Source organism: Parasteatoda tepidariorum, chromosome 1 (genome assembly GCF_982258835.1).
Source record: "Parasteatoda tepidariorum strain Cologne lab strain chromosome 1, Ptep-v5.0, whole genome shotgun sequence".
Classification (NCBI taxonomy): Eukaryota; Metazoa; Arthropoda; class Arachnida; order Araneae; family Theridiidae; genus Parasteatoda; species Parasteatoda tepidariorum.
Window position 1 is genome coordinate 28,127,889 of NC_141755.1, and position 24,394 is coordinate 28,152,282.

The 24,394-nt window shown below is 31.5% G+C and overlaps 3 protein-coding genes and 1 non-coding gene across 4 annotated transcripts in view; all 4 read right to left on the reverse strand.

Annotated features, from left to right (window-relative positions):
• Window positions 1-15,515, reverse strand: part of LOC107440171 (uncharacterized) — a 59,242-nt gene extending 43,727 nt beyond the window's left edge. Inside the window, exon 1 of the mRNA XM_071180065.2 lies at window positions 15,440-15,515. The gene's annotated coding sequence lies outside the window, so the exon portion shown is untranslated. The remainder of the gene's footprint in view (window positions 1-15,439) is intronic.
• On the reverse strand, window positions 1,875-3,491 carry LOC147816351 (uncharacterized). Its single transcript, XM_087151141.1, has one exon. The coding sequence runs from the start codon at window positions 3,489-3,491 to the stop codon at window positions 1,875-1,877; it is 1,617 nt and encodes a 538-aa protein (XP_087007267.1).
• LOC147816352 (uncharacterized) lies at window positions 3,495-7,034 on the reverse strand. The gene is made up of 3 exons (XM_087151186.1): window positions 5,720-7,034; window positions 4,176-5,446; window positions 3,495-3,977 (listed from the first exon to the last, which is right to left on the reverse strand). The coding sequence occupies exons 1-3, from the start codon at window positions 7,032-7,034 to the stop codon at window positions 3,495-3,497; spliced, it is 3,069 nt and encodes a 1,022-aa protein (XP_087007312.1).
• A 5,823-nt stretch (window positions 15,516-21,338) lies between the features above and the next one.
• LOC122269288 (small nucleolar RNA U3) lies at window positions 21,339-21,546 on the reverse strand. The gene has a single exon (XR_006225100.1). It is a non-coding gene; the product is annotated as a small nucleolar RNA U3 (small nucleolar RNA).
• Window positions 21,547-24,394: the final 2,848 nt, after the last annotated feature.

Sequence of the window (24,394 nt, forward strand, 5' to 3'; positions counted from 1 at the left end):
AACAGACGATGTTCTACATACCACTGTTCCAGACAATAAAACACACACTGCTTTGTCGCCTTTACTAATCATGCCATATTTCTCTGTTCATCAAGTTTAAAATTCTCTGATATGCTTACTATTTTGCTCTTTTGTTTTCCTTGCTGAACTAGCCATGTTAAATAACAGTTAAAAATCGCAAATATAACACAAATAAACTTTAAAATACAAAAAAAAGTTGTGTCAACGAAATTGGACTATTATGCTTTGCGTAAACAAATAATGCGTCACTATACTTCGTTTCACCTCAAGCTTTCACTATAGGGAAAGGTAGGAAATATATTACTACACTTTTGAAAAGTAGTTCTTGGCTATTTTGGAATTAATTACAATTTGAAAGTGCCTATAAATACAAATAAATGTTGCATAATAAGAAAAAAAAAATCTTTGAACATGTATTACAAGTTTTATCATGTTTAAATGTACTTAATTTATAAATACAAGTACCTTCTCGGGAAAGCGAATGTATAAAGAAAATGTTTTAGTTTGGCGACCAAGAGACGAAAGGATGAAAAATTTGCGCGTTGGCTATGCTTTTATTCTGGCGAGACCAACTGTTTCGAGTCTCCTTATTGCCTTCGCTTAGGCGTCGTATTATCTCCTGTGCAGTTTTTGTTTCGCTTTCACTCGCATTGCTTAATTGTTCTTTTGTTTTGTTTTCTATTAGTTATTATATGCTAATTTTTTTGCTAGTTATTTATTGTTAGCTTGCTTTTTGTGGTTATTAATTGATTTTTTTTTTGTTGCATTAACTGTTAATTTTTTATAAATAATTGTTAATTTTTTTTGGTTTCTTGTGAATTATAATTCAGTTGTTAATATGCTTCATAGTGAACTTTGTGATTGGTAGAGTGCCCAAAATATTGTGACGCGTGCCATTGATGGCACGCGTGCCACTGGTTCGCCATCCCTGCACTAGAGTCACTATATTTTCTCTAGAACGTATTTTGAAGTAATATTGAATTTGAGAGAAATGCCTTGATTAAACTAATAGAAAGGGTACTGAGAGAAATTATTTCTTTAAAAAAATGTGCATTGCGAATCATACATTTTTTTCTATTTAAATATTCTCTACTAAAAATACTTAATGGGCAAAAAAGAGGTGTTTATGGTGTGAAAATATACTTGAATAGTTGTAAATTGTAAAACGACGGACCAGGTAAAATTAATTACCAAAATAAAAAAAGAGAAAGAAAAAAAATATATATTGTAAAATTTAAACCCTGACAAATTAAGAATCTTAAGAACATTTATTCTGCAAATAATATATTGAACAATTAACAATACTGGATATTAAATGATTTCACAAAATATAAACTTAAATTGAAATTTTTAACAGTAAACAAGTTGAAAATAAGATAGCAGCAAATTATTTAGTTAATTAAACATGAAAACGATTTCAGACAGTTCAGCACAACTAATGACAACAAAACATAAAAACGACTCACCTCGTAAATTAATATAGCTAATAGCTATCGATAAATAAAAATTTTGAACGTATCATCGTAATATCTTTGGGAGCTGGTCCCGAAAAGAAAATTATAACCATCTACAACACATCGAATCCGTATATATTATTTGCTCCGTGACGAAAAACAAAGTAAAAGTAAAGGTTCGAAAATGAAACTTACTACTGCGCAGACTCAAACAAAATTGTGCTGACATCTCTGAATTTGAATTAAACAAAATAAAATGATATATGATGAATTGATGCTGCTAGCGTTTAAAGTTACAATTAAGAATTAAAAAATACTATATTCAGATTGAAAATTAAATAGCAATGAATAATAAATTTTTTAAAACTAAACATCCTGCCGGCCAAGGCGGTGGAGGAGTCAGTTCTTGGGTAATGGGCAGATTTTTGTAATGGGTCTGGTGAATTGTCCATTGGAAGTCTTGACTTCTACGACCCGAACCAGTCCGTCACTGCCAGGAAAAGTCCTTACTATTCGGGCTGAAGTCCATTTTAAAGGTGTGGAGATCGAGTCAGTTTTTAAGAGAACTAAGTCCCCAACGGCAACATTCGTTGATGTACCAGTCCACTTAGATTTAGTTTGTAGAGTTTGGAGATAATCTTTACTCCATTTGTTCCAAAATTGAGCACGAAGTTTTTGAATTAAAGACCATCTAGACTTGAGACACATGGATGGTGATGGGTCTCTCTCAGGCAATGAAAGAAGTGGAGCACCCACAATAAAATGTCCAGGGGTAAGAGCCTCTAGATCACTTATTTCTGAGGTTAAGGGACATAACGGTCGAGAATTGAGGCAAGTCTCAATTTGGCACAAGAGCGTAGCCAGTTCTTCGAAATTTAGTATAGCTGAGCCGCATACTTTTAGCAGATGTCTCTTGGTTGATTTAATATTAGACTCCCAGAGTCCGCCAAAATGAGGTGTTGCAGGAGGAATAAAGTGCCAAGAGATTTGAAGATTGCTGGAAAAATCTTGAACTGAATTGTCTCGAACAATTTTGTACAGAGACTTCAAATAGTTACTGGCTCCTTTAAAATTTGTGGCATTATCACTGTATACATCAGATGGCAACCCTCGTCTAGCAATAAATCGACTAAAGGATGCTAGGAAGGTTTCTGTTGACAAATCAGAGACAAGTTCCAAGTGGACAGCCTTCGTAGCAAAACAAATGAAAAGTGCAATGTACGACTTTAAGGTGACTTTAGATCTTGGTAAATTTGGTTTGGTTGAAATTGGACCTGCAAAGTCCAACCCAACACGTTGGAAAGGTTTAGATGGAATAACTCGATCACGTGGCAAATCGGCCATGAGCTGGCTTGAAGAAACAGCATTTACCTTTAAACAAGTTATACAGCCTCTGAGGATCTTTCTTACTGTGTTTCTCCCAGCTGGAAACCAAAATTTTTGCCGAATTAAAGATAAAACTACAGAAATGCCAGAATGTAACGAAAGCTTATGATAATATTCTATAATAAGCGTGACCAAATGATGACTTTTAGGCAAAAGAATAGGATGTTTAGCCGACAGTGACAGATTTGAATTTTTGAGTCTCCCACCAATTCTTAAGACCTTGTCAGAATCTAGAAAAGGTGAAAGGGTTATTATTTTAGAGTTTCTTGGAACACAGCCTTTATTTTTGATTGACTTAATTTCAGCACTGAATTCCACCCTTTGAATTTCTTTAATAATTGCGATAAGAGCATTATCCAGTTCACAAACTTGAAGGCAACCGTTTATCCGATTTTCCGAATTTCTCGAGTTGAACACGAATCTTTTACACCAAGCAATCACTCTTATTAATTTGCTGAATGATGAATATTTTTGAGTTAACTCTTGCATCGAATTACTTTCAACTGCTGAGGCATGTATTAAAGTGTCAGGGTTGGAAGTGTGAACAGAGTTTGGTTTAACCTCTTCAGTGAATGCTGATTTTGCATTAGATAGCCACTCCGGGCCCTGCCACCAAAGTTCCAAGTCCATAAGCTACTTTGGAAAAATTCCTCGAGTGGCGCAGTCGGCAGGATTGGTAATACCAGCCACATGGTTCCAGTCGCCAATATTAGTAAGTGATGTTATGGCTGCAACTCTATTTTTTACGAACTGATCCTTTAAAGAGTCTGATCGAATCCAACTCAGAACGATTTCTGAATCCGACCATAAGAACACTTGCTTCCAAAATTGATCTATCGAAATTTGAAGATTACTATACAATTTTGCTAGTAAATGAGCTGCACACAGTTCGAGGCGAGGTAGTGATACTGTTTTCAAAGGGGCGACCCTGGTATTTGCTGCCACTATGTTCACTGAAGCTCTATTTTCGTTGTCCACTACTTTCAAATAAAAAACAGCTGAATATGCTTTGAGTGAGGCGTCGCAAAATCCGTGTAACTGGGCATCAATGATTATATTATTTATAGAGATCAGTCTTCTTTGAATTGCTATTTCCTTTAGAGCTTGTTTTTCAGCCTGGAAGGTTTTCCAGACACATAAGAGTTCTTCGGTTAAAGGTTCGTCCCAAGTTAATTTATTTTTCCATAGGCTTTGCATCAAAATTTTTAAGATGATTGTGGCAGGTGAAAGAAAGCCCAGGGGATCAAAAATCCTAGCTATGACAGAAAGCAGTTCTCTTTTTGATGTAACTATCTCTGGAAATGAAATGTTCACCTGAAAGGTATCTTGCTGTGTATTCCAATACAGTCCTAAGACCTTCTGACATCGATTTTCTTCTATAGTAACATTGTGCTGCTGTGCAAGAGAGTCTTTGGAAAGATCTGATAGAACCTCTGGACAGTTAGACGACCATTTTCTGAGATTGAAACCTCCTCGTTGCAAAAGTGATTTTAAGTTTGAAACTAGATTTTTGGCATTGGGGATGGAATCTGTACCTGATAACAGATCATCAACATAAAATTCTTCCTTAAGAACTCTTGAAGCATCAGGAAAAGCTTTCTCTTCGTCCTTAGCGAGTTGTTGAAGTGTTTTTACAGCAAGATAGGGAGCACAGGCTGTTCCATAGGTGACAGTTAATAATCTGTATATCTGGATTTCTTCTTCAGGTTTGAACCTCCAGAGTATTCGTTGGTAATCAGCATCCTCTTCATGAATACGAATTTGGCGAAACATTTTCTCGATGTCAGCAGTAAATGCAACTTTGAAAGTTCTAAATTTTAGTAATAGAGAAAATAATTCGGGCTGCAAACGAGGACCTGCATGCAATGCATTGTTGAGAGAATTCCCTGAAGAATCCTTAGCTGACGCATCGAAGACCACTCTTAGTTTGGTTGTGTTGCTGTCTTCTTTAATAACGAAATGATGAGGTAGATAAAATGTTGATTCCTTAATCAGTTCGTCGGAAGGAACTCTTTCCATATGACCTAATTGAAGATATTCCGACATGAAAGTTGTGTACTGATGTTCAAGTTCATTATTCTTACTTAGTTTTCTTTCAATGTAGTTGAATCTTTTACTTGCTTGAGTAGCTGAGTCACCAAATTCTATAGAATGTTTGAAAGGTATTCTCACAATATACCGTCCAGATGGATCTCTAGCAACCGTTTTTTCGTAAAATGCTTCACAATCTATATCATTCTTTGATTTCAGTTCAGCTTGAGGTAAAGATTCGAGCTCCCAGAATTTTGCCAACTGACAATCCAAAGATGAGGTAAGATGACAGTTCACAAAGGAGTTTTCCTTATTGGAGTTTGAGAACACTCTTCCTGATAATAGCCAGCCTAGATGAGAATTGAGTGCAGCTGGAGTACCTTTCTTCCCTAAAATTGGTTCTCCAATTAGCAAGTCAGCGTATAAGTCGGCTCCTAACAGAATGTCTATTGGACCAGTTGCATGAAATGTTGGATCTGCAAGCATTAGACCATGCAGCTGTGGCCAGTTGCATGAAGAAAATGTGAAGTTCGGTAAATCACTTGTTATGCAGTCTACAATTAAAGCTTTACAGCAAAAAATGTTCTCATTAAAATGTGGAGAAAAGACCAAAGATACTTCAGATAAAGAAGATTTTACTAGCGTATTATTAATTCCTGAAATCGAATGATTTGTAACAGTCTTTGATAATTGCAGTCTTTTAACACAGTTTTTGCTCACTAGAGATTTCTGACTGCCGTTGTCAATCAGCGCTCGGCAATTAACGAAATGCCCCTCAGCATTTTTAACCTTTATTAAAGCTGTTGATAATAAAGTATGTTCCTCACTTTTAAAGTTTTGTTGACAAGTTGTGCTGAGCTGAATATTATCCCTAGCTTCAACTAAATTTTCAGATCTGGCTGCAGTATTAGCAAATGAATTTGAATTTTGCCTAACTGAATTGTAAACATTAGAATTTATAGGGTAAAATCGATGCAGTGAAGTGTGATGTCTTTTTTGACAAGATTTACAAGAAGAGTTCGAAGAACAAGAATTCGGAAAATGACCCTTCCTTAAACAATTAGCACAAATTTTGTGGCTTTTTATGAGATTCCACCTGTCATCGATGGTCATTTTACCATAAATAGGACATTTAAAAATTGGATGACTTTCACTGCATGTAAAACATGAATTTTCTTTTTTATTCAGAACAATATTGTTAACGAATGCTTTCTTAGGAATCGAATTTTGTTTTATTTCCGTTTGCATTCCATCTTTACAAGATAAACCTTTCGCCTGTTGTTCTAAAAATTTAGCCAAATCAGAAAATTTTGGAAAATCTTGATTTGTCAAACTTAGTTCCCATCTTTGCCTAAGTGTTTCGTCTAATTTACCCAAAATAAAATGAATTAAAATTAAATCGACAAACGAGTTTACTTCTAAACCTAAAGTTAATAAAATTCGCGTAACTTCGTTACAAGTGTCTAAAATTTCAAAAATAGACTTAGCTGAATTCGGTTTCATAGACTTTAATCGAAATAATTTGGAAATTTGAGCAAACGCTAATTCTCTTTTATTATCAAATCTTAAATTTAAAGTTTCCCAAGCATGCTTATAATTTTCTTCGGTAAGTGAAAAACCTGAAATTAATTTAAGAGCGGATCCCTTTACGCTAGCGTATAAATACTGAAATTTCTGAAGTTCCGTTAAATCAGAATTTTTATCGATAGACGTCAAAAATAATTCTTTAAATGACAACCATTTCTCGCTTTCACCAAAAAACGTTGGTAATTCAAATTTTGGGAGCCTTAAACAAGTTTCTGAAAGTTTCGATTTATTATTACTAACATTAGCGGCATTATTACTACATACTTCCGTTTTACTCTTTGAAAATTCACGAGCAATTTTGATTTTTAATAAATCAATTTTAGATGCGATTTCATCAAATTCATTTGAATTCGTTTCAAATTCATCTTCTTTACATTGTAACATAATATCGTTATGTATGCTGTTTAATTCAGACCAAATTTCGTTAATTTGTTCTTTAAATACTTCTAATTCTGCGACATCAATAGAAACAACATCAAATTTCGGATGAAGAATGTTTGAAATTCTAGTAATTTTCCCCTTTAACACACTACGCTTCTTTTTTAACATATCCATATCGAAATCGAAAATACGAAATGCTAATCAAAACAAACAAAAGACTCAGCGTCGTTTCCGGTACGAAATCAAAAGCACGAAAATGCAAATTCTCACGACAAAACAATAGCTCAGTGGCCGTCTCCGGCTCGACGGACCAAAAAATGAATAGTTGTAAATTGTAAAACGACGGACCAGGTAAAATTAATTACCAAAATAAAAAAAGAGAAAGAAAAAAAATATATATTGTAAAATTTAAACCCTGACAAATTAAGAATCTTAAGAACATTTATTCTGCAAATAATATATTGAACAATTAACAATACTGGATATTAAATGATTTCACAAAATATAAACTTAAATTGAAATTTTTAACAGTAGACAAGTTGAAAATAAGATAGCAGCAAATTATTTAGTTAATTAAACATGAAAACGATTTCAGACAGTTCAGCACAACTAATGACAACAAAACATAAAAACGACTCACCTCGTAAATTAATATAGCTAATAGCTATCGATAAATAAAAATTTTGAACGTATCATCGTAATATCTTTGGGAGCTGGTCCCGAAAAGAAAATTATAACCATCTACAACACATCGAATCCGTATATATTATTTGCTCCGTGACGAAAAACAAAGTAAAAGTAAAGGTTCGAAAATGAAACTTACTACTGCGCAGACTCAAACAAAATTGTGCTGACATCTCTGAATTTGAATTAAACAAAATAAAATGATATATGATGAATTGATGCTGCTAGCGTTTAAAGTTACAATTAAGAATTAAAAAATACTATATTCAGATTGAAAATTAAATAGCAATGAATAATAAATTTTTTAAAACTAAACAATACTTGAGGGTGCCCTTGGCGAAATTGGCGACTTATGTTTGGCGCCATTCCTGTTTGCGCGGAACACCGTGGTTACAGGAATAGCTGCCAAAATACAATGATATTTCAATAAAACATTGGAAAATTTCAACAAAAAATCGGCCAAAACTTTTTAAAATTGCAACGAACCCGATATGAGCAAAATTAATAAATCCAATAAAATGCATTTTGAATCGAAACAAAAATTAATGGAATAAGCACAGAAAGAACAGGAAAAAAACAACTCACTTCGTCGTTAAGCTTGAATATCCTTAGATTTAGGTGCACCGAATTCCCTAATAGCATTTAGATACTGTCTAAATTTATCATGGGTAGAATCTATGTACCTCCATCGCCACATAAATATGGCGAAATACGAATCAAAAATGGCGTCTGTGGTACCGGACTGGCGATGACATTTTTTTTCTAAAGCCCCTTTTTATGACTGACAACATACCTTCGATCTTATTGACCGGAAGCAAAAGTAACCTTACCAGCCGATATCCAACGTAGAACTAACGGACCTCTGGAATTACATATACCGTTGAACATTTAAAAATAACTCTGAAATCTAAACCAATTAGAATCACGATTGGATTTCAATATCGCCCAGCTTGGCGATCAACCGCCATCACAACTTGGCGAGAATCAAGGGGCGTCCTCAAATATAGTCTATCCGGTGTTTATTATCTTGAAATTGCCAAATATGGGTTGATAAAATGGGCACTTAAAATACGAGTTGAATCGACAATCAAAGGTTCTTTTTATTTTTACAACTCAACTAATTATAAATATCATAACAGCAACCAGTGTTATGTCAGATATTCTAGTAAATTGAGTATACACTTAACTTTAATTATACTACTAGCTCATTCGTCTTAGGTTTATTGTAAAATTGATCTACTTCAAACAAAAAAGAACACTTGAGATGGAAAAAAAAATATGGTGTGGTCTAAATATTGAAATACAAGCTCTTTTTAAATAAACACTCATTATGCTCTGAAATTCTGAAACATTCCTTAATTAACTAAGAGTAAAACATAGATTTAAAATTATATAAATGCAATACACTTTTCGACAGCCGGTCAAATGCAAAAATATTAACAATATATGATGCTTAACGATTATGCTAAAATATTTTTGACACTAATGTTGAATATTTTAGCTCACTTGCACATTTATTTTCAATAAACATATTGCAAGTATTATTGAAGAAGCCTTTTTTTATTCAACATAAAAGTCAAGAATTTATTTTTCTAAAAGTACTAACAGTCGAATATTTTACGTCAAAGAAATCAGATGTATGGTTTGTGAAACAAGATTTAAAATATTAACATTGTTAATAATTAGAGAACACATTGAGATAAATAATTAGTTTTTTTTAGTACATTTCTTAATTTATGCTTCTTTTTCTTTGCTTGAGCTTGTCAGATATGTGGCACCACTGCATTTGTTGCATTTTGTACCATGCTCCAAGCCCAATTTGTTTATATCGCACTCTTTGTTTGTATGGTCTGACAGTCCCTTAATGGAGTTGAGGTGGAGCTCTTTAGGATATGGATTGCCTAAGGTAGTGAGGCGCGTAAGGGCGAGGGCATCACACTCATATAGGATGTGATGAGCTGATTCTATAGCTTCACGGTATTTCCGACATATTGGTTCTTGTTCGAAAAGTCCCATTCTATGTAGATGTTTCCTGAAATGATAGTGCCCAGTGATGAAGCCTACAATTGTTTGAATCTTAAATCTTGGGAGCCTAAGAATTTTAGAAGCAATTTTTGCAGATGGGCTGCTGATCATGCTTTTAGCATGTTTTTGTCCAGGAGAATCGTGCCACACTTTGTTCATCTCCTGTTTTTCCCATTTTAGGGTGGCTTTCTTTGTAGTCTTTATAATGATTCCACAGACGGGTTCCGTTCCTATTGGATTGAAAGAGAATCCCTGTTTTGCGAGTTCATCAGCTCTTTCATTCTCATCAATTCCTATATGCCCTGGTACCCAAATAAGAGTAATTTTATTCCTTTTTGCCAGTTCTACTGGGAGAACAATTTTTGATTTTATTGAAATGAGTAAAGAGCCATCAAGGCTGCTTGACTGTCGCTGAAAATAAGAATCCGCTTACCATGGTAGCCTTTCTTAACATTTATCTGCAGACAGTTGACGATAGCAAGCACCTCCGCCTGAAAGACAGTAGCATACTCCCCAAGACCTTCAAAAAGATTGAATCTTGGTGACATGCCACAGACGTCAGACCCCCAGTCCTGAGAGGTTACCTTTCTTTGATCCATCTGTGAACCAGATTAGATCATCATTTTTTGTATCAGTCGTGTTGTTATTCCATTCTTCTCTGGTAGGAAAATTTACCTCAAATGGTTCAAACACGTACTTTTTCTCCATGCAGTCAGAAGGCACAAGGAGAGTTGGATGGGGCATTTTCTTAGTACTGGTATGACCTACAGAAGAGGGTGACCTCAATTTATGCTAAAGAAACATTCATTTTCTTCAAACTTTTCTCCTTAAAATTAAATGCCAGCTTTTTAAAACTTCGTGGGCTTTCAACATAGTTTCAATATTTACATAAAGTTACAACCAAATATCGGTTTTATACTTAATAATTTTGATTGTGCTTGAAATTCAATTACCAGTTACTTTTTGAGCTGTAATTTTAATAGTTGAAACTTTTAATAAATTTTTTTTATGTCGCAGACAGCCAATTCAAAAAAAAAAGAAGAAAAAAACTTTCTATGCTAAAACAATATTGTTCTAAAGAGAATCAATGATAGTCGGGGATTTCAAAAGAATTCATACGTACTTACCCAAAATTTGTTTCATTTAATCAATATTTTAAGAAGCTGATCAGGAACTTTTTGATGAATCCCTAGATTTCAATATTGCGAATTTTAACAATAAATTAAATTTAAAAAACTTAAAAAAGATTCCACTCCTCAAATTATTGCATAATTCTTCAACAATGATGCGAAATTAACTCTTCAACATCAGCTGTAAGTAGACGTCTACATTTATATAGTCATCATCCTTTCCTTTATTAATCTCTATCGCGTGTCTGCAAGCATCTTGATCAACTTAAGGCGACGTGCTACTTATTCTCTACCCCTCATCCAATTTGCGTTCCAGTTATCCTATTCTCTCACTACAAACTCCATTATTAATGGAAATAGGGCCCACGTGAGGTCTCAATCTCTCAGTTTAAACTTTTATGACTATGACCCAAAAGCGGGATATTAATTCTGCAGTACAGTATGTTGGGTATGGCCTAACTCTAACTGTATTTAGCTTAAACGTGAAGAGAAATAACGAAGGTAGCGCATCAATAATAACATTATGTCAATATTTTTAGATTATCAACAAATACATTCAATAAGGTAAAGCTTTTGTACGAAAAGCGAATATTTTCCCTCCTGCATGGTTAGAAAAAAAATTGTATAAGTCTAGAAAATTTACCGACTCCAAAGAGCTTGTGATAATTGATAAATAAATAAAAACTTTAAAAGTAGTTTCGAGAAATGATTTGTCATTCGCATTCTTGCATTAATATTCTGGCAATAGAGCGTTGCCCTCCCAATGAGGTAACTAAAGTTCGAATTCCGACGGCGGCTTGTTGATACGAGTTATGCTCATGAACACTGTGCTGACGTAAGAGATCATCAGTAGGCAGACGGATCTAGTTTGCCCAAAGCTTGATCAAAGAGTTCCCTTGTCTTCCGTATTTTGTTCAAAATTACAAGACTACGGAACATAGATAATCGTGTAAAATAAAAGTATTTGCGACTCACTACATAGTGCCGGTAGGCCAACTGCTCTGCTTTCTACAAAAGTTTTAATAAATTGGTAGAGATTTAAATAGTAAAACTTGAAAAGAAAGGATAATTACGCCCCTTTTTAAAATGTGACCACTCTGCAACAAAGTTGTATTTTATATGATACTTTGAATATTTGATATGTAGTGCTTGAAAAACCTCTTAAAATGAAAAATACAAAACTAAAAATAACTTAAAGTTCGTCACCACTAAAAAACGACTATTTACAAAGCCCTACATAGTTCATTATATACCGTCTATTGAATAAGTGCCGAAATAATGTGCATAATTCAGCCGAGAAACTTCCTCAGTTTCAATACTTCACATTATTTAATCGAAGAAAAAAGCAATTTAATAAACTGTATTTAACATTTACCATCTGCGAGTCAATACTTCCGAGTTTTGTTTATTGCTACTACATACGCTTAACGCTGTTGCACAGCGCACGTAGTGTTTGCAAACCATTACATTCTCCTAAAGTACGATTTACGACGTTGAAAAAAAATACATATACAGAAATGTTTTTTTATTTTACTGGTAGTTTTAAGTTAAGAAAAAACAATTTTCTAATAGTTAATTTTTTGTAATGGTTAATTCCTTAATACATCTACTTATGATCTATTTCACTAATCTAACAATGAATTCTCAATAAAAAAAATTAAACGTACTTCAGGTGCATGTTTTGAAAAATTGTTGGAGCGTCATATCTGTTGAAATTTCATTACTGCTTATACTCGCATATACTCTCAGAAGTAACGCCTACTTTCTTCTCCAAACCAGATCTCATTAATTTGAAAAGTATATAATAGTAATAACTCAGCAGAGAAACAAATTTTTAATGCATTTAACGCGTAAGTAGTCTACATTGGTCTTGCGTTTAAGCTTACTTAATACCGTTGCAGAAAATTTCTGATCTGAAATACATTAAAAAGCTTCACATTCTTTTCAAAGTGGTATTTGTATTTTTAGGTTATAACTTTATTCATCAATTTATTTATTTACTTATTTTTTTGTTTAAATGTGTTCAATGCATCAAAAAAAAAATTTTTTTTTTACTACCCCGGATAATTATCGTATCTTCTAGGACAGCTCGAGGTTGTGATCTCAAATATGCCAATTAATAAGTGCAGGCGATATTTCATGTTACGAAATCAGAGATAAAAAATGTACTATCTCCGAATGAACACATCCTTTTTTCTACGGATTCAAATTTCTGACCCCCGTAATGCAGGGGATTTTCCGCAACCTGGGAGGTCTCAATAATTTGGTCATGAGAGCGCTCCAAAGTTTAAACCCGCTAATGTTAATTTCACATTTTGCATATAAATTTTTGCATGCAGTTATAAAATTCGTTTGTTCAAAGATATTTATATATTTAAAGTTAAATATTTATTATTTTTTATTATCATGTTCAATAACAGTCGAATAAATTTTGAATTTTAAGGTAAAAAAATTTTTTGCAACATTTTAAAGAATATAACTTTACATGACAATATACAAACTTTGAGAAAAAAAGTTCCTGAGATATCAAAGTTGAAATATTTTCTTATCGCGTTTCAGGATGGGGAAGGGGACACTGAGCATTTATACGAGTAAATTTTGAAAAATTCTGATTCCGATAATATTGTTAAATTGTATAAAATTTGTAGCTTGTAGAGAGAACCAGATTACGGATAAAATTATAAACTTATTTTGTTCTAATTAAATTTGTTAATAAAATTTATTCTAATTTTGATCATTTGACAATCTCGTGGGAAGCATGTCACGACATGTCATCCTTAAGTCATACGAATATTTATTGCGACTTGTCTCATTTCCTTCTCACATTCATTTTTTAGCGAATTCTGTCATATGTATACTTCGACGCGACTTACAGAAAGCTACATTTATAGGTGTGACCTGTCTAGGTAGTCCTAAAGGACTCTCATTCTTATGTAGTTCTACAGCCTGTTGCATACCAAGTTTTACTCCAATAGTTTTTCCATCAAGAATTACCCACTTCCACAGTTTTCTAATAGTTGATCCAAAATGCATCATGCCATATAGAGTTAGTTCTACCTTTTTTCCCTCACATTTCTGAAATGTCACTTTTTTCAGTGAGTTTAGATTATTCTATCATTAGATATACCATACCCAAGCAATCTTAATTTATACAATCTTACAGTTTTCACAATAATTGATACTCTGAATTTGGTGTAAACTTTGTTATTAAAACGCGTTTTCTAGACATTACTTTCTCTGACAGCTCCAAATATTTTTCTTGGTATATTTCGTTCAAGTATTAATAACTTATATAGGTACCTGAGTTTTTTTCATGAGCCAGCTCTCCCTTTCATACATAAATTTTGGTTTTACTAAAGTTTTCTAAAGATTAATCTTAGTCTCGATACTTTAGTGCGTTTTTTTCGATTTAAAGTGATTTCTCAATCCATAGTTTGATATTTGTTAGTCGTTTAGTAGTCTGTTACCGTCTATTTCTTAGTCGTCTGTTTGTCGTCCGTTTAGCCGTCTGTTTGTTAGTCGTGTGTTACTCGTTTCAAATTTGATATCATTATTTTTTTTAAAAATTAAACCTTGACATTCAACGGTTTGAATATAAATTGTAATCTTCATTTCTAATTGGCCGCACAGCAAGTCTTTCGTGTATTACTCATGCGTGACAGGGAGATGGAAAAAATGAAAAGCTGGTAGTAAAACCATTTCAATATCAATTTGTTTTCGGGAGGAGTAAATCTATTATTTTCTTAAAAACTATTCAACAATATCAACTTTTTCGCAGGAAAGAAGCAGTTTTAAATATATGTTATAATTGTAAAAAAAATCTCGATAATTACCGAAATTTAATGTTTCTCGAAAAAATGCTAGAATGCAATGGTTTTCGTACCAGTTTTTGCTCTTTTCTGTCTTGGTATATACAGGCTTTCAGCCCTGGTATTATTGTCATACACTTTTTTTTTTGTGTTTATTGTAAGTTAGATATTTTTAGCTGCTAGTTCAAGTGCAGAAATATAGTGCATAATCTGTATATAGTATATAATCTGATGTTACTGAAAAAATTTTTTAAAAATTGTTTAATTTAATTTATCTTCGGCCTTTAAATTATAAGTAATTTTTATTAAAAATGTCACTATTTTTAAATAGTATAAAGATGACCTTCTGTAATGGATAAAAATGTAGAATCTACGGTAAGTACACATAGATTTGCTTTTAATATGCAAAACAAATGTTATTTTTTATTACTTTTTCGAACAACAAAAATTTAGCTATATTGTTATTTAAATATATGAAACATATCTGCATTTTGTATCTGAAAGAAGGTTTAACATATTTCGAAATTCGGGCTTCACTAGGTCAAATTAAATTTTAATGCGTATATGGAAATAAAAAAAAAACTCATCAAATATATAAATTAACAATTCTGAGTTAAAGTTAAAAAAAAAATATCAAATGTTTATATTTAGTTACGTTAAATGTTTTACTAACAAAACAAAAAAAACTCTTTTAGTTTTTGAAATATTTGTCATGAAATTTTAAATAATACGTTGATTATTTCCTCCACCAGAATGATCTAACTCTTAAAAAATTGTCCAAAGAATTCATTTTCTTCCCCAAAAGAAAAAAATTCCTTCCTTCTCGAAAGAGGGATGTAGAGAAGCCTTTGAAAATCGCCAAATGAAAGAAAAAACTAATAAAATACTTTTTAACTAAAAATATAAATACAAAAAATGCAAATAAACTTACCTGTGAACCGTTACAGGCCCTCCTTTAATGATTTTTTCTTTGCGGGTGAAGGCACAGCAATATTTAACCATTTTTTAGCCGGGCTTTTATCGAAACACCACATGAAATCGTACCCCAGTCGAAAGAAGGGTCACATGATTAAAACCTGCTCAGCGGTCTTTGGTGTCTGTTCTTTTCTTTGAAAACGGATGCTCCCTCTAACTCTTTATATTACATATATGGATACACTGATCAGGGCCGCCTCGAAAGAAGGAGCCTATTTTTGTGCCATGTCCTAATATATTTTTTGTCAATACGGAGGATTAAGAGGACGCAATACCTACCCTCTCAATGCCAGCTGCTAATGCTTTTTCTATGGGAGCTTCATTTGCTAATAACTTTTTTGCATTTTGATATTTTGGAAAAATTCTTTCAGCATTTGAAAGTTCATAGTTTACTCTAAGGTCTTATGAAATCACTTTTTGTTTTACCATAAATTTTAAATTATTAATGGAGTTTAAATATCGGTAATAGAGACATCTTCTTGAAATCCGTTTTTTATCAAAATACTTTTAGTAAATCCTTATTTTTGAGTTCACTTACTCGAACTATACATTTCAAGCTACCAGAAGAAATAACTAGTAATTATTTTCTTCAATTATGAAATGTGTTATTAGGAAAGAAAGATGAAAAAATTCTTAAAAAAATTGGGAAAAGAGCCTAAACCACGCCTCCCATCTGTCCTCCCTTCATTTACCAATACGAGTAAAAGTTCTAGTGGGGAGATCTTTTGGGGGGTTAGGAGAAAAGCCTCTTTACTTTCTTTGAATAGTTGAGGGGTTAAATAGCCTTGGGGTCTTCTGTTGTGGTTGAAAACAGTTTTTATTTCATTCTCTTTCTTTAAAATGAGTTAGGATGGAAGACTTTCTTTCGAATTTTCTTATGTTATTTATTATTATTTTTTCTTCTTAATTTTGGCAATAACAACTTATCAAAACATTGTAGGATAAATATATTTAATTAGTTAATTATATATATCAATTAAGCTAACAATAATTATGCAATCTTCTGTAAAAAATTTTATGTAGCACTTTTAAATACGGAGTTAAAAAATAGTAAAAATTTTAAACTTCGTAATTTAAATTATAATATTGTCATTAAATTTTTTTTAGCTTTATATAAGAGGTTAAAAATTGAAACTAGCAATATGAAATTTCTTTACTTAAATATCAGTCCTAAATTTCATAAAATTACAATAAATTTCAGAACAGTCACATGTGGGTCTAATACTTTCCTAATTAAACTTGGCACCTTTTTCTTTAACTACTTAAATAAAATTATCAACAATATTATTAAAGAGGATTTTTCTTGGATTATCACTAATAATCCACCGATTTTAGAATTTATTAAACATAATAAAATTAATTCTATTGCCACTTATGATTTCCAAGATCTTTTCAATAGCATTCCCCTTTCTAAACTAAAAGATGTTCTTTTGAATTATTACTATGTTTTGAAAAAATCTTTAATTGCGATTTTGATTATTGGGAAATTCCAATTAATTTTTGTCTTTTCAATAATTATCTTTAAAATGGAAAAGATATTTTTTTTTTCCTAGTTGATGGAATACCGGAAGGACCTAACGTTTCATCTCTCTTAGCTAATTTTTTGTTTGCACTAAAAAAAAGAAATTGTACTCTTAATATTAAATTTGTTTTTAGATTTATTGATGATTTAATTATCTTCAATTTTCATGAATATACTCTTTTATTTAATAATATTTACCCCTAGGAATTAACCTCGCTTCGTAATCATAATGATAGCTTTAATTTTTTGGATTTGGGTATTATAAAAGGAGAAAATATCTGCTTTGTTGGTCTATTTTATAAAAGAAATTATTTTTATTTTAAGGCAAATAAATTATTTGGAATTCTAATGTTCTTAAAAATATCTATTTTAATACCATTTTTAATCAAATGTGTAGAATTAAAAGATTATGTTGTAATGTTTAGTTATCCAAAAAACAAATAGACAAAATTTGATACAAAAAAAAACAATGGTTACCCAAATAAAGTAATTAAATTCTATATAAAAACATTAAGTTAATTGTATGTTATTGTGAATAAATTTACTAAAAAACTTCTTCGTTAATTTATACAATTTTTACCGTGTGCAAATCCATTTCGGGCAAATCCTTGGCTGAAATTATGTGCATAACAGGCAATTCATATTTCCTTCTCTCTCTCTCTTCTGTTTTATTTATTTTTTTCTTAAATAAAAGTTAATTTTCTAAAATTATTAATTGGCAATTTCTTTAAATTATCCGATATAATAACTGATATGCGATTTATATTTTAATTTCTTCACTAGCAAATGCTAACTATTTCTGAGCATCATATAATGTTACTCAGGTTTTTATGGTCGTAAATATAGATTGCTAGTTTTAAATATGAATATTATATTTTCCCATTTCGTAAATTTTCCTAACTGTTCAATAATAATGAGTTTTTCTGAAAATACGTTTCATTTTCTTTACAGTGCTAACAGAGTTAAATGAACATATTTCATTTTAGTATCATATGCATATATATATATATGCATATACATACATATACATGCATATACATACATATACATGCATATACATACATTTTAATTTTCCCTTCCCTTTAGCAAGTGCTTCTTATGTCTCAGCATCCAGATTTTTATTTTGTATAGTATTTCCAGATTTTATTAATAATGTTATATTTTCTTCACATTGCTGACAGTGCTAAATGTACATATATATATATTATTATTATTATTATTTTCAAATTTAATGTTTGCAACTGTACATCATAGTGTATATTCTTGAAAAGAATTTTTTTTTTCTCACTATTATTTGTTTTAGTTACTCATATTTTATCTTCAAAATTTCCACATTTATTTAGCACCATGAGTTTGCCCGAAAAAATACTTGTGCTAGTTTACAGAATTGCCTAGTATCATGAGTTTTCTCAGTAAAATTTTGCTTTCACAGTGTCAACGATTGTATATTATAATTTTCCTTCTCGCAAATGCTCTATATTTCTCAGCAACACATGTTGTTGCTCAGATTTTTATTTATTTTGTTTTATATACTAATGCTAGATTTAAACATGAATATTATATTTTAACATTTCTTAAAATTTTTATTGCCTGCTCATCATAATGCCTATTTGCTTTATTTATTCTTGCCTGACTTTATATTTTAATTCTATATTTTAGTATTCTTTTCTTTTGTTTTTTTGTCAGCATTATTTGCAATTATTGAATCAGAATTATTATTCTCTAAAATAAGTAGTTATAGCAATTTGACAGACTTGCTATTAAAAGTCGTTACTTTATATGTATTCAAATAATCATCGCTAAAACTACATTTTGGATAAATCAATTTTTAATTTATGTCACAATTAATTTATTTTAATCCATTAAGACATACCATAAATTTAATAACATACAATGTATTCAGATTAATTTAATCATGAGACAATGGGGATAGGGGAGTATGTAGGTGATATTAGCGAGTTGCATTAAAATTTTTAGAAAAAAAAATATAACACCAATTTTTAGTATTTTATTGCAAAATAGCTTTTATCTTTAAAAACTTTTTTAAAGAAAATTATATTAAAAATCTTTTGTTGAGAAACACGTTTTTATATCTTGCAGGATATTTCGATGGCTATTTAAAATTGACAGAAAAATGTTCACTTTAAGAAAATAAATGTTTACTTCGACTTTTAACTACTACAAAATGCCCATAATTAGCATTGTATTATTTACTTTGCCAATTTTACCTTTAATTAACTTTTTGATATTACATTCCTTTTTTCCATCTGTGATAAAGTAAGAGTTGTGTTCTTGCTTTTAGCCCTCATTTTGTCACCATATGTAAACATAATAAATCTATTGCAATTATACATTTCTTGTGACTCAAGTTATACTGTTTGTAATGCACACATGTAAACTATTTATATTTGCTCTATTTTGTAATTAAAATTTTTTATTTTTTCCTTTTTATGTTTTTATCTTGATTATACGGAAGTAAAAGATCAGGATGGTTATAAATAAAGATTTTTTATGCTTTTAATTAGAGAGTTTTTTTAATTGCATGCTTCGCCCACAAAATTAGAGTTTTTTGTAATATTACAGTCATTTTCTCTATTTTTGATTTATTATTTATTTTTGTGTTTGCGAAGTTCTGACATATGTCTGCAAACTTATCTGCGTTATAAATAAGTTTATATTTCATTACGTAAATAACAACAAAAAAGTAACATATGTTTCAAACATATGTTACAAAACATATGTTTCATACATCAAAAAAGTAGTTCGAGAAAATTTTCTTCACTGAATTTAAACACCCAAAATAACAAAATGACCATTTTTTTTTAAATATAGTGTCTCTTAGCTTTTATATGTATCTGTATGAACAGGTGTGTGCTCATAGATACACAATTAAAATGAAAGTAAAGAATTCAAGATGTGATCAAAACAAAATTTTAAAACTTTAGAGAACAAAGTAGAATAACAGAAAAATAAAAATCGAGGGGAAATTTTTTTTTAATTCGTTGATTATCAAACTATACGCTAACAGATGTTTCATCTGAATTCCATCTTTCTGAGGCTGAAGTAATATGGAACATGTGGTGAGAATTCGCTTTAAAAAAGGAGAGTAAATAAATAATACTAAAATACAAAAATAAATAATACTCAAACAGAAATTTTAATAATTCAAATGGAGATTGAAATGTATGAAACAGAAAAGAATATAAAATTATTGAAACGGAAAAAAATAAAAAATTATTTTTGTGTAGAAATATTTATTTTTAAATTTTCTTTTTCCTTTGCACAAACACACACCCATATTCTAATATACGTATGTGTCTTAAACTATTGAAAATGAAAGGAGAAAAATTCTCAGACAAATACAAAACAATGTAATTTGTAATTCAGCAAAATTACAAAGCAATATAAATAAATTAAAAAATTTATTGAGAAATTATTATACTTATTTACAGAAAATAAAATTTTCCAGGATGGTGAATGTAAGTTTGAAAAAGATACATCAAAACAAAAATTTTCTTTGATGCAATTTAAAAAGCGTTTGATTTTTCTTTTATCCTATTTTATAATTAATTCTTATTTTTTTATTTGTATAACTTTTTATTATATTAGTATAAGTTTTAATAATTTTTTCAATTCTGTATTATGACTTAATAAATTGCCTACGTTTTAATAAATTATGTATTTTTCAGAATTTTTATAATTATATTTCTTCATATATTTACAGCTCAATATAATTAGCAGTTCTAGCTCCGATTATTAAAACTAAGTTACTTTAATTAATTCCATTAATTCCACACACATTAATAAAAATTTATATTCTTCTTGGTGTTTTAATTTGAAACGAATTAATTGTAAGATATAAGTAATCCCCATTATCTTCTAAACACCTATTTACATACAAATAAATAGTTAGAATGTCTATTCTGGATATTTCACAACGAAACTAAGAATGGGTTTAAAAATAAAAGACCGCGTACCCAGAATCACTTTTCGAAACTAATGCTTATATTGTTCAGTTTTGCTAAGGGAAGGATGGGATAGTTTAACTGACCCTCTATCATATATCACTGTCACTGTACCAATTCACTCCTCCCTCAAAGCGACGCCCCCAAAGGGTGACTATTACAACTCTGATTTTGCCAATTCCGGTTTTTTATCTGGGTATCGCGTCCTCTTAAGGGTTTGGGACGCAGGCCCCATGGTTTAGCCAGCCACAGTGACTTCTATGGATGGGCTGGGAGCTTCTGCGTGGTCCAGCCGGTAAAACAAGATCACATCAGAAGTCTCTTAAGATAATTGTTTCTTAACTTTCGGCTTTCTTTATTTTTAAAAAACCACTCAGAACGAGCTTTTTCCATCTCTTTGGCGCAATGCCAAACAGTGCGATCATCAATGTTGCTCACTTCAAAGGAGAAGTTGAGCAACCGCTTCACGCTCAGGAGAAAGCCCCATTCCGCATCATCGTGGTTGGGTTTTCTGCGAAGTTCGGTGAGTGAACTCGCTAATCATACTATAGAAATGATCCTATGAAGTATGATCTTAACGTATTTCAATATTTGAAATTACATATGCACATTGTTCTTTAAACGCTGTTGGTACTTTTATTTTTTCTGATGTTTAAGGCTAAAGGTAACGCCTACATACTGGTATAATGTTTTGTCAGAATGATAAAGTTTACATGATGAGATGATTCTGCGAAAATTGGCCCTCTCAGTGAATGGAGTTTCATTTTCATTAGAGCACAGCCAACTTTTGAAGGGAAGGAGTTGTTATCATTTTAGTCATTGCAATAATTTGGAAAAATTGCAAATTTTGTATCTCTTTTCGTAAATAGGACATCATGAAATATTGTATTTTTATAGCAACACCGTTAGCTGGTTAGGTGTCTGTGCCAATTTATGGCCTATTAGAAATAAGTCAAATTCCAAAAATGTAAATTGCGAGTGAGGCCCTACAAAAAAAATTTAATTTTCCTAATTTATTAGGCCACTTTCCATTTGACACACCTCACGCACTAGCACGTGCAGGTCTTTATTTTATCTAGATGGAACGTAAAGATAAGAAATCAATTTCTTGCGTGTAACAATATAGATGCAAGATTTTTAATTATTAAATAATTTTAAATTACTTTAAAAACAAGTTATGCAATAGCAGGAATTGATCATAAGTGTCCATGGTAATCTCTTTCTGCCCTGAATATTGCTCGATTCATTTCCTTTTGAACTGTTAATTGCGTCTAGATCTAGAAGCAGGCATCTGCTTTAAAGAGTATTTAGCATTTGAGGCAAGAAAATGTCGCATTGATTGAGAATCGGGTACAAAGACTTAACTTTGAAGTTCAAGGCACTGTATACAAAAGGAGAGCAGATGTTTCAATCGAATCCACGATATTTGAATGAATATTACAAAAAAGGACTTAGTGAGTGCAAATGTGTATTAGCAGTAAATAGTAAAATTTAAAAAGAAAAAATTACATACTATAAACGCATTTAATACAAAGTGCAAGCACATAAATAACCATTGTGTAACACTGATATAATTAAACTTAGTGATTTATTTATTTTCTTATGCATGAATTTTTATTGTTTTTAAACTATTTATCTAATCTTAGCTGTTTTAATGACTTACTGCAAACGAAAAACACTTTAAATTTGAATAACGTTATTTGTATCGAATTTCCAGTCTCAGGTAAGGAGATATCATTCTGCCTGCCAGTGTAACATTTTAGGACGAGCGTTCCAGCAGGATAAATTTTATTCGTCAATTTGTTCACAATTATCGCGCATAGCTTTATATACATTTATAGCGCGAAATTCCAATCAAGGTTTGAGTAGAAAGTGGGCGTTTTTTATTTTAGAAATCTGATCGAGACATTAAAGGTAATGCCTACTTTTATGCAGAGGTGGAAAAGGAAGATTTCAAGAGAACGAGAGGCGATTTCATCCGTGAGCTTGCGTTCTTTCTAAATTATTCATACCAATACCTATTTATTCGTGTCCTAAAGATGAGACTAAAATTAGATTCGTTCAAATTTGATGTATTTCACAAGCGTTTCAATAGTTTATCCTTCCCAGATATGAAATGAAAATATTTTCCCGAGTCAATGATTACGTGCCTGGGAATGCCTCGGACATATGTGATTGCAAATAAAAAAGTTCTGAAATTAAAATTTTTAAAAATCTAGAACATTCAGTGATTCTAAAGAGTTTATGGTAAGTGATCAATAAATAATAACTTTAAAAGGAGTTTTGAGAAATGTCATTCGCATCCCTGCAGTAATATTTACGCGAGCTACTGTGGCTCTGGCGCATTCCGCCCACAATGAGGTGACTAAAGTTCGAATTCCGGTGGTGGCGGGTTAATATGAGTTATAGCTTCCGAGCATAGTTCTAACGTAAAATATCAGCAGTGGTAGACAGATCATATGTTATAATCCCCTTGTCATCGGGCTGACAGTCGGAGTTCTTCTCATTGTGTAACGCAAATGTGGGTTTGTTCCCCATGAGGACTAATTAGTTCTGAAACTTGATCAAGGAGATCCGTTGCCTTCCGGATTTCATTGAAAATTACGACTACTAAGTCGAACATAGATAGCCGTAAACTCAGAATTGGGTTGACTGTAAAATAAAATAGTATTTGCGACTCCGTATATCTACTTAGTTCACTATATATCATCTATTGAAAACTGCAACATTCTTCTTTCTTAACTAGTAAGCTCGCACGATCATAAATATCGTATTAAGCATCTGGAAGTCACCACGAGAATTCTGATTATGTGTATATTGCTACATGGTGACCACCTCTTGTGGTAATCATGATTGTCTTTGTTTCAGCATTCACCTGAATTCAAATTCTTGCAAATGCCTATTATAACATAAAGAGTAATATATCTGATCTTTAACTACAATTTGACAGAACGGCAACAACCTCGGTACACAGCCGCGAAGCGGCATCAACTGATCCATCGAAATTGTGACTCTATGATGTTGGATCAGACACGGGAGGATCTGAAAATAGAGAAAAAATAAAAGATTACAGTAAACTGTGATCTTACAAAAAAAAAAAAAGTTGAAGGGGCATGGCTTCCTAGCTACTGGCATCTGATTGGCCGTTGCTAAAAAGTCTATGTTAAGTTTGTGGATGTTGTTTCAGGAGCTCTAGATTTTATGAGTCCGATAAATAAATTGAAGACTTCTTCATTCTGAATAAGTTTCAAGTTCTGTGCGGAGTAAAAGGAGCTTAGCAAATGGAGAAACATCTTTTTCCAAAGATCTGGTGTTGTTCGATCTTGTGTTGTTGACTTGTTTGAAGGACCTTTTAAGTCGTCTGGAAGGGCACTAAAAAAATATTATTCACCATCCTCATCGAACACACCATTCTTGCCGTATT

What these genes read in the sequence shown, in the direction of transcription:
- LOC147816351 (XM_087151141.1), bottom strand. Translation starts at nt 3,491, where the DNA reads ATGGACTTGGAACTTTGGTGGCAGGGCCCGGAGTGGCTATCTAATGCA.
- LOC147816352 (XM_087151186.1), bottom strand. Translation starts at nt 7,034, where the DNA reads ATGGATATGTTAAAAAAGAAGCGTAGTGTGTTAAAGGGGAAAATTACT. An exon ending in TTGTCAACAAAACTTTAAAA is followed by an intron (nt 5,447 to 5,719) that starts GTGAGGAACATA and finishes CTTTAATTGTAG; the next exon opens with ACTGCATAACAAGTGATTTA. An exon ending in CACAGCAAGATACCTTTCAG is followed by an intron (nt 3,978 to 4,175) that starts GTGAACATTTCA and finishes AAAACCTTCCAG; the next exon opens with GCTGAAAAACAAGCTCTAAA.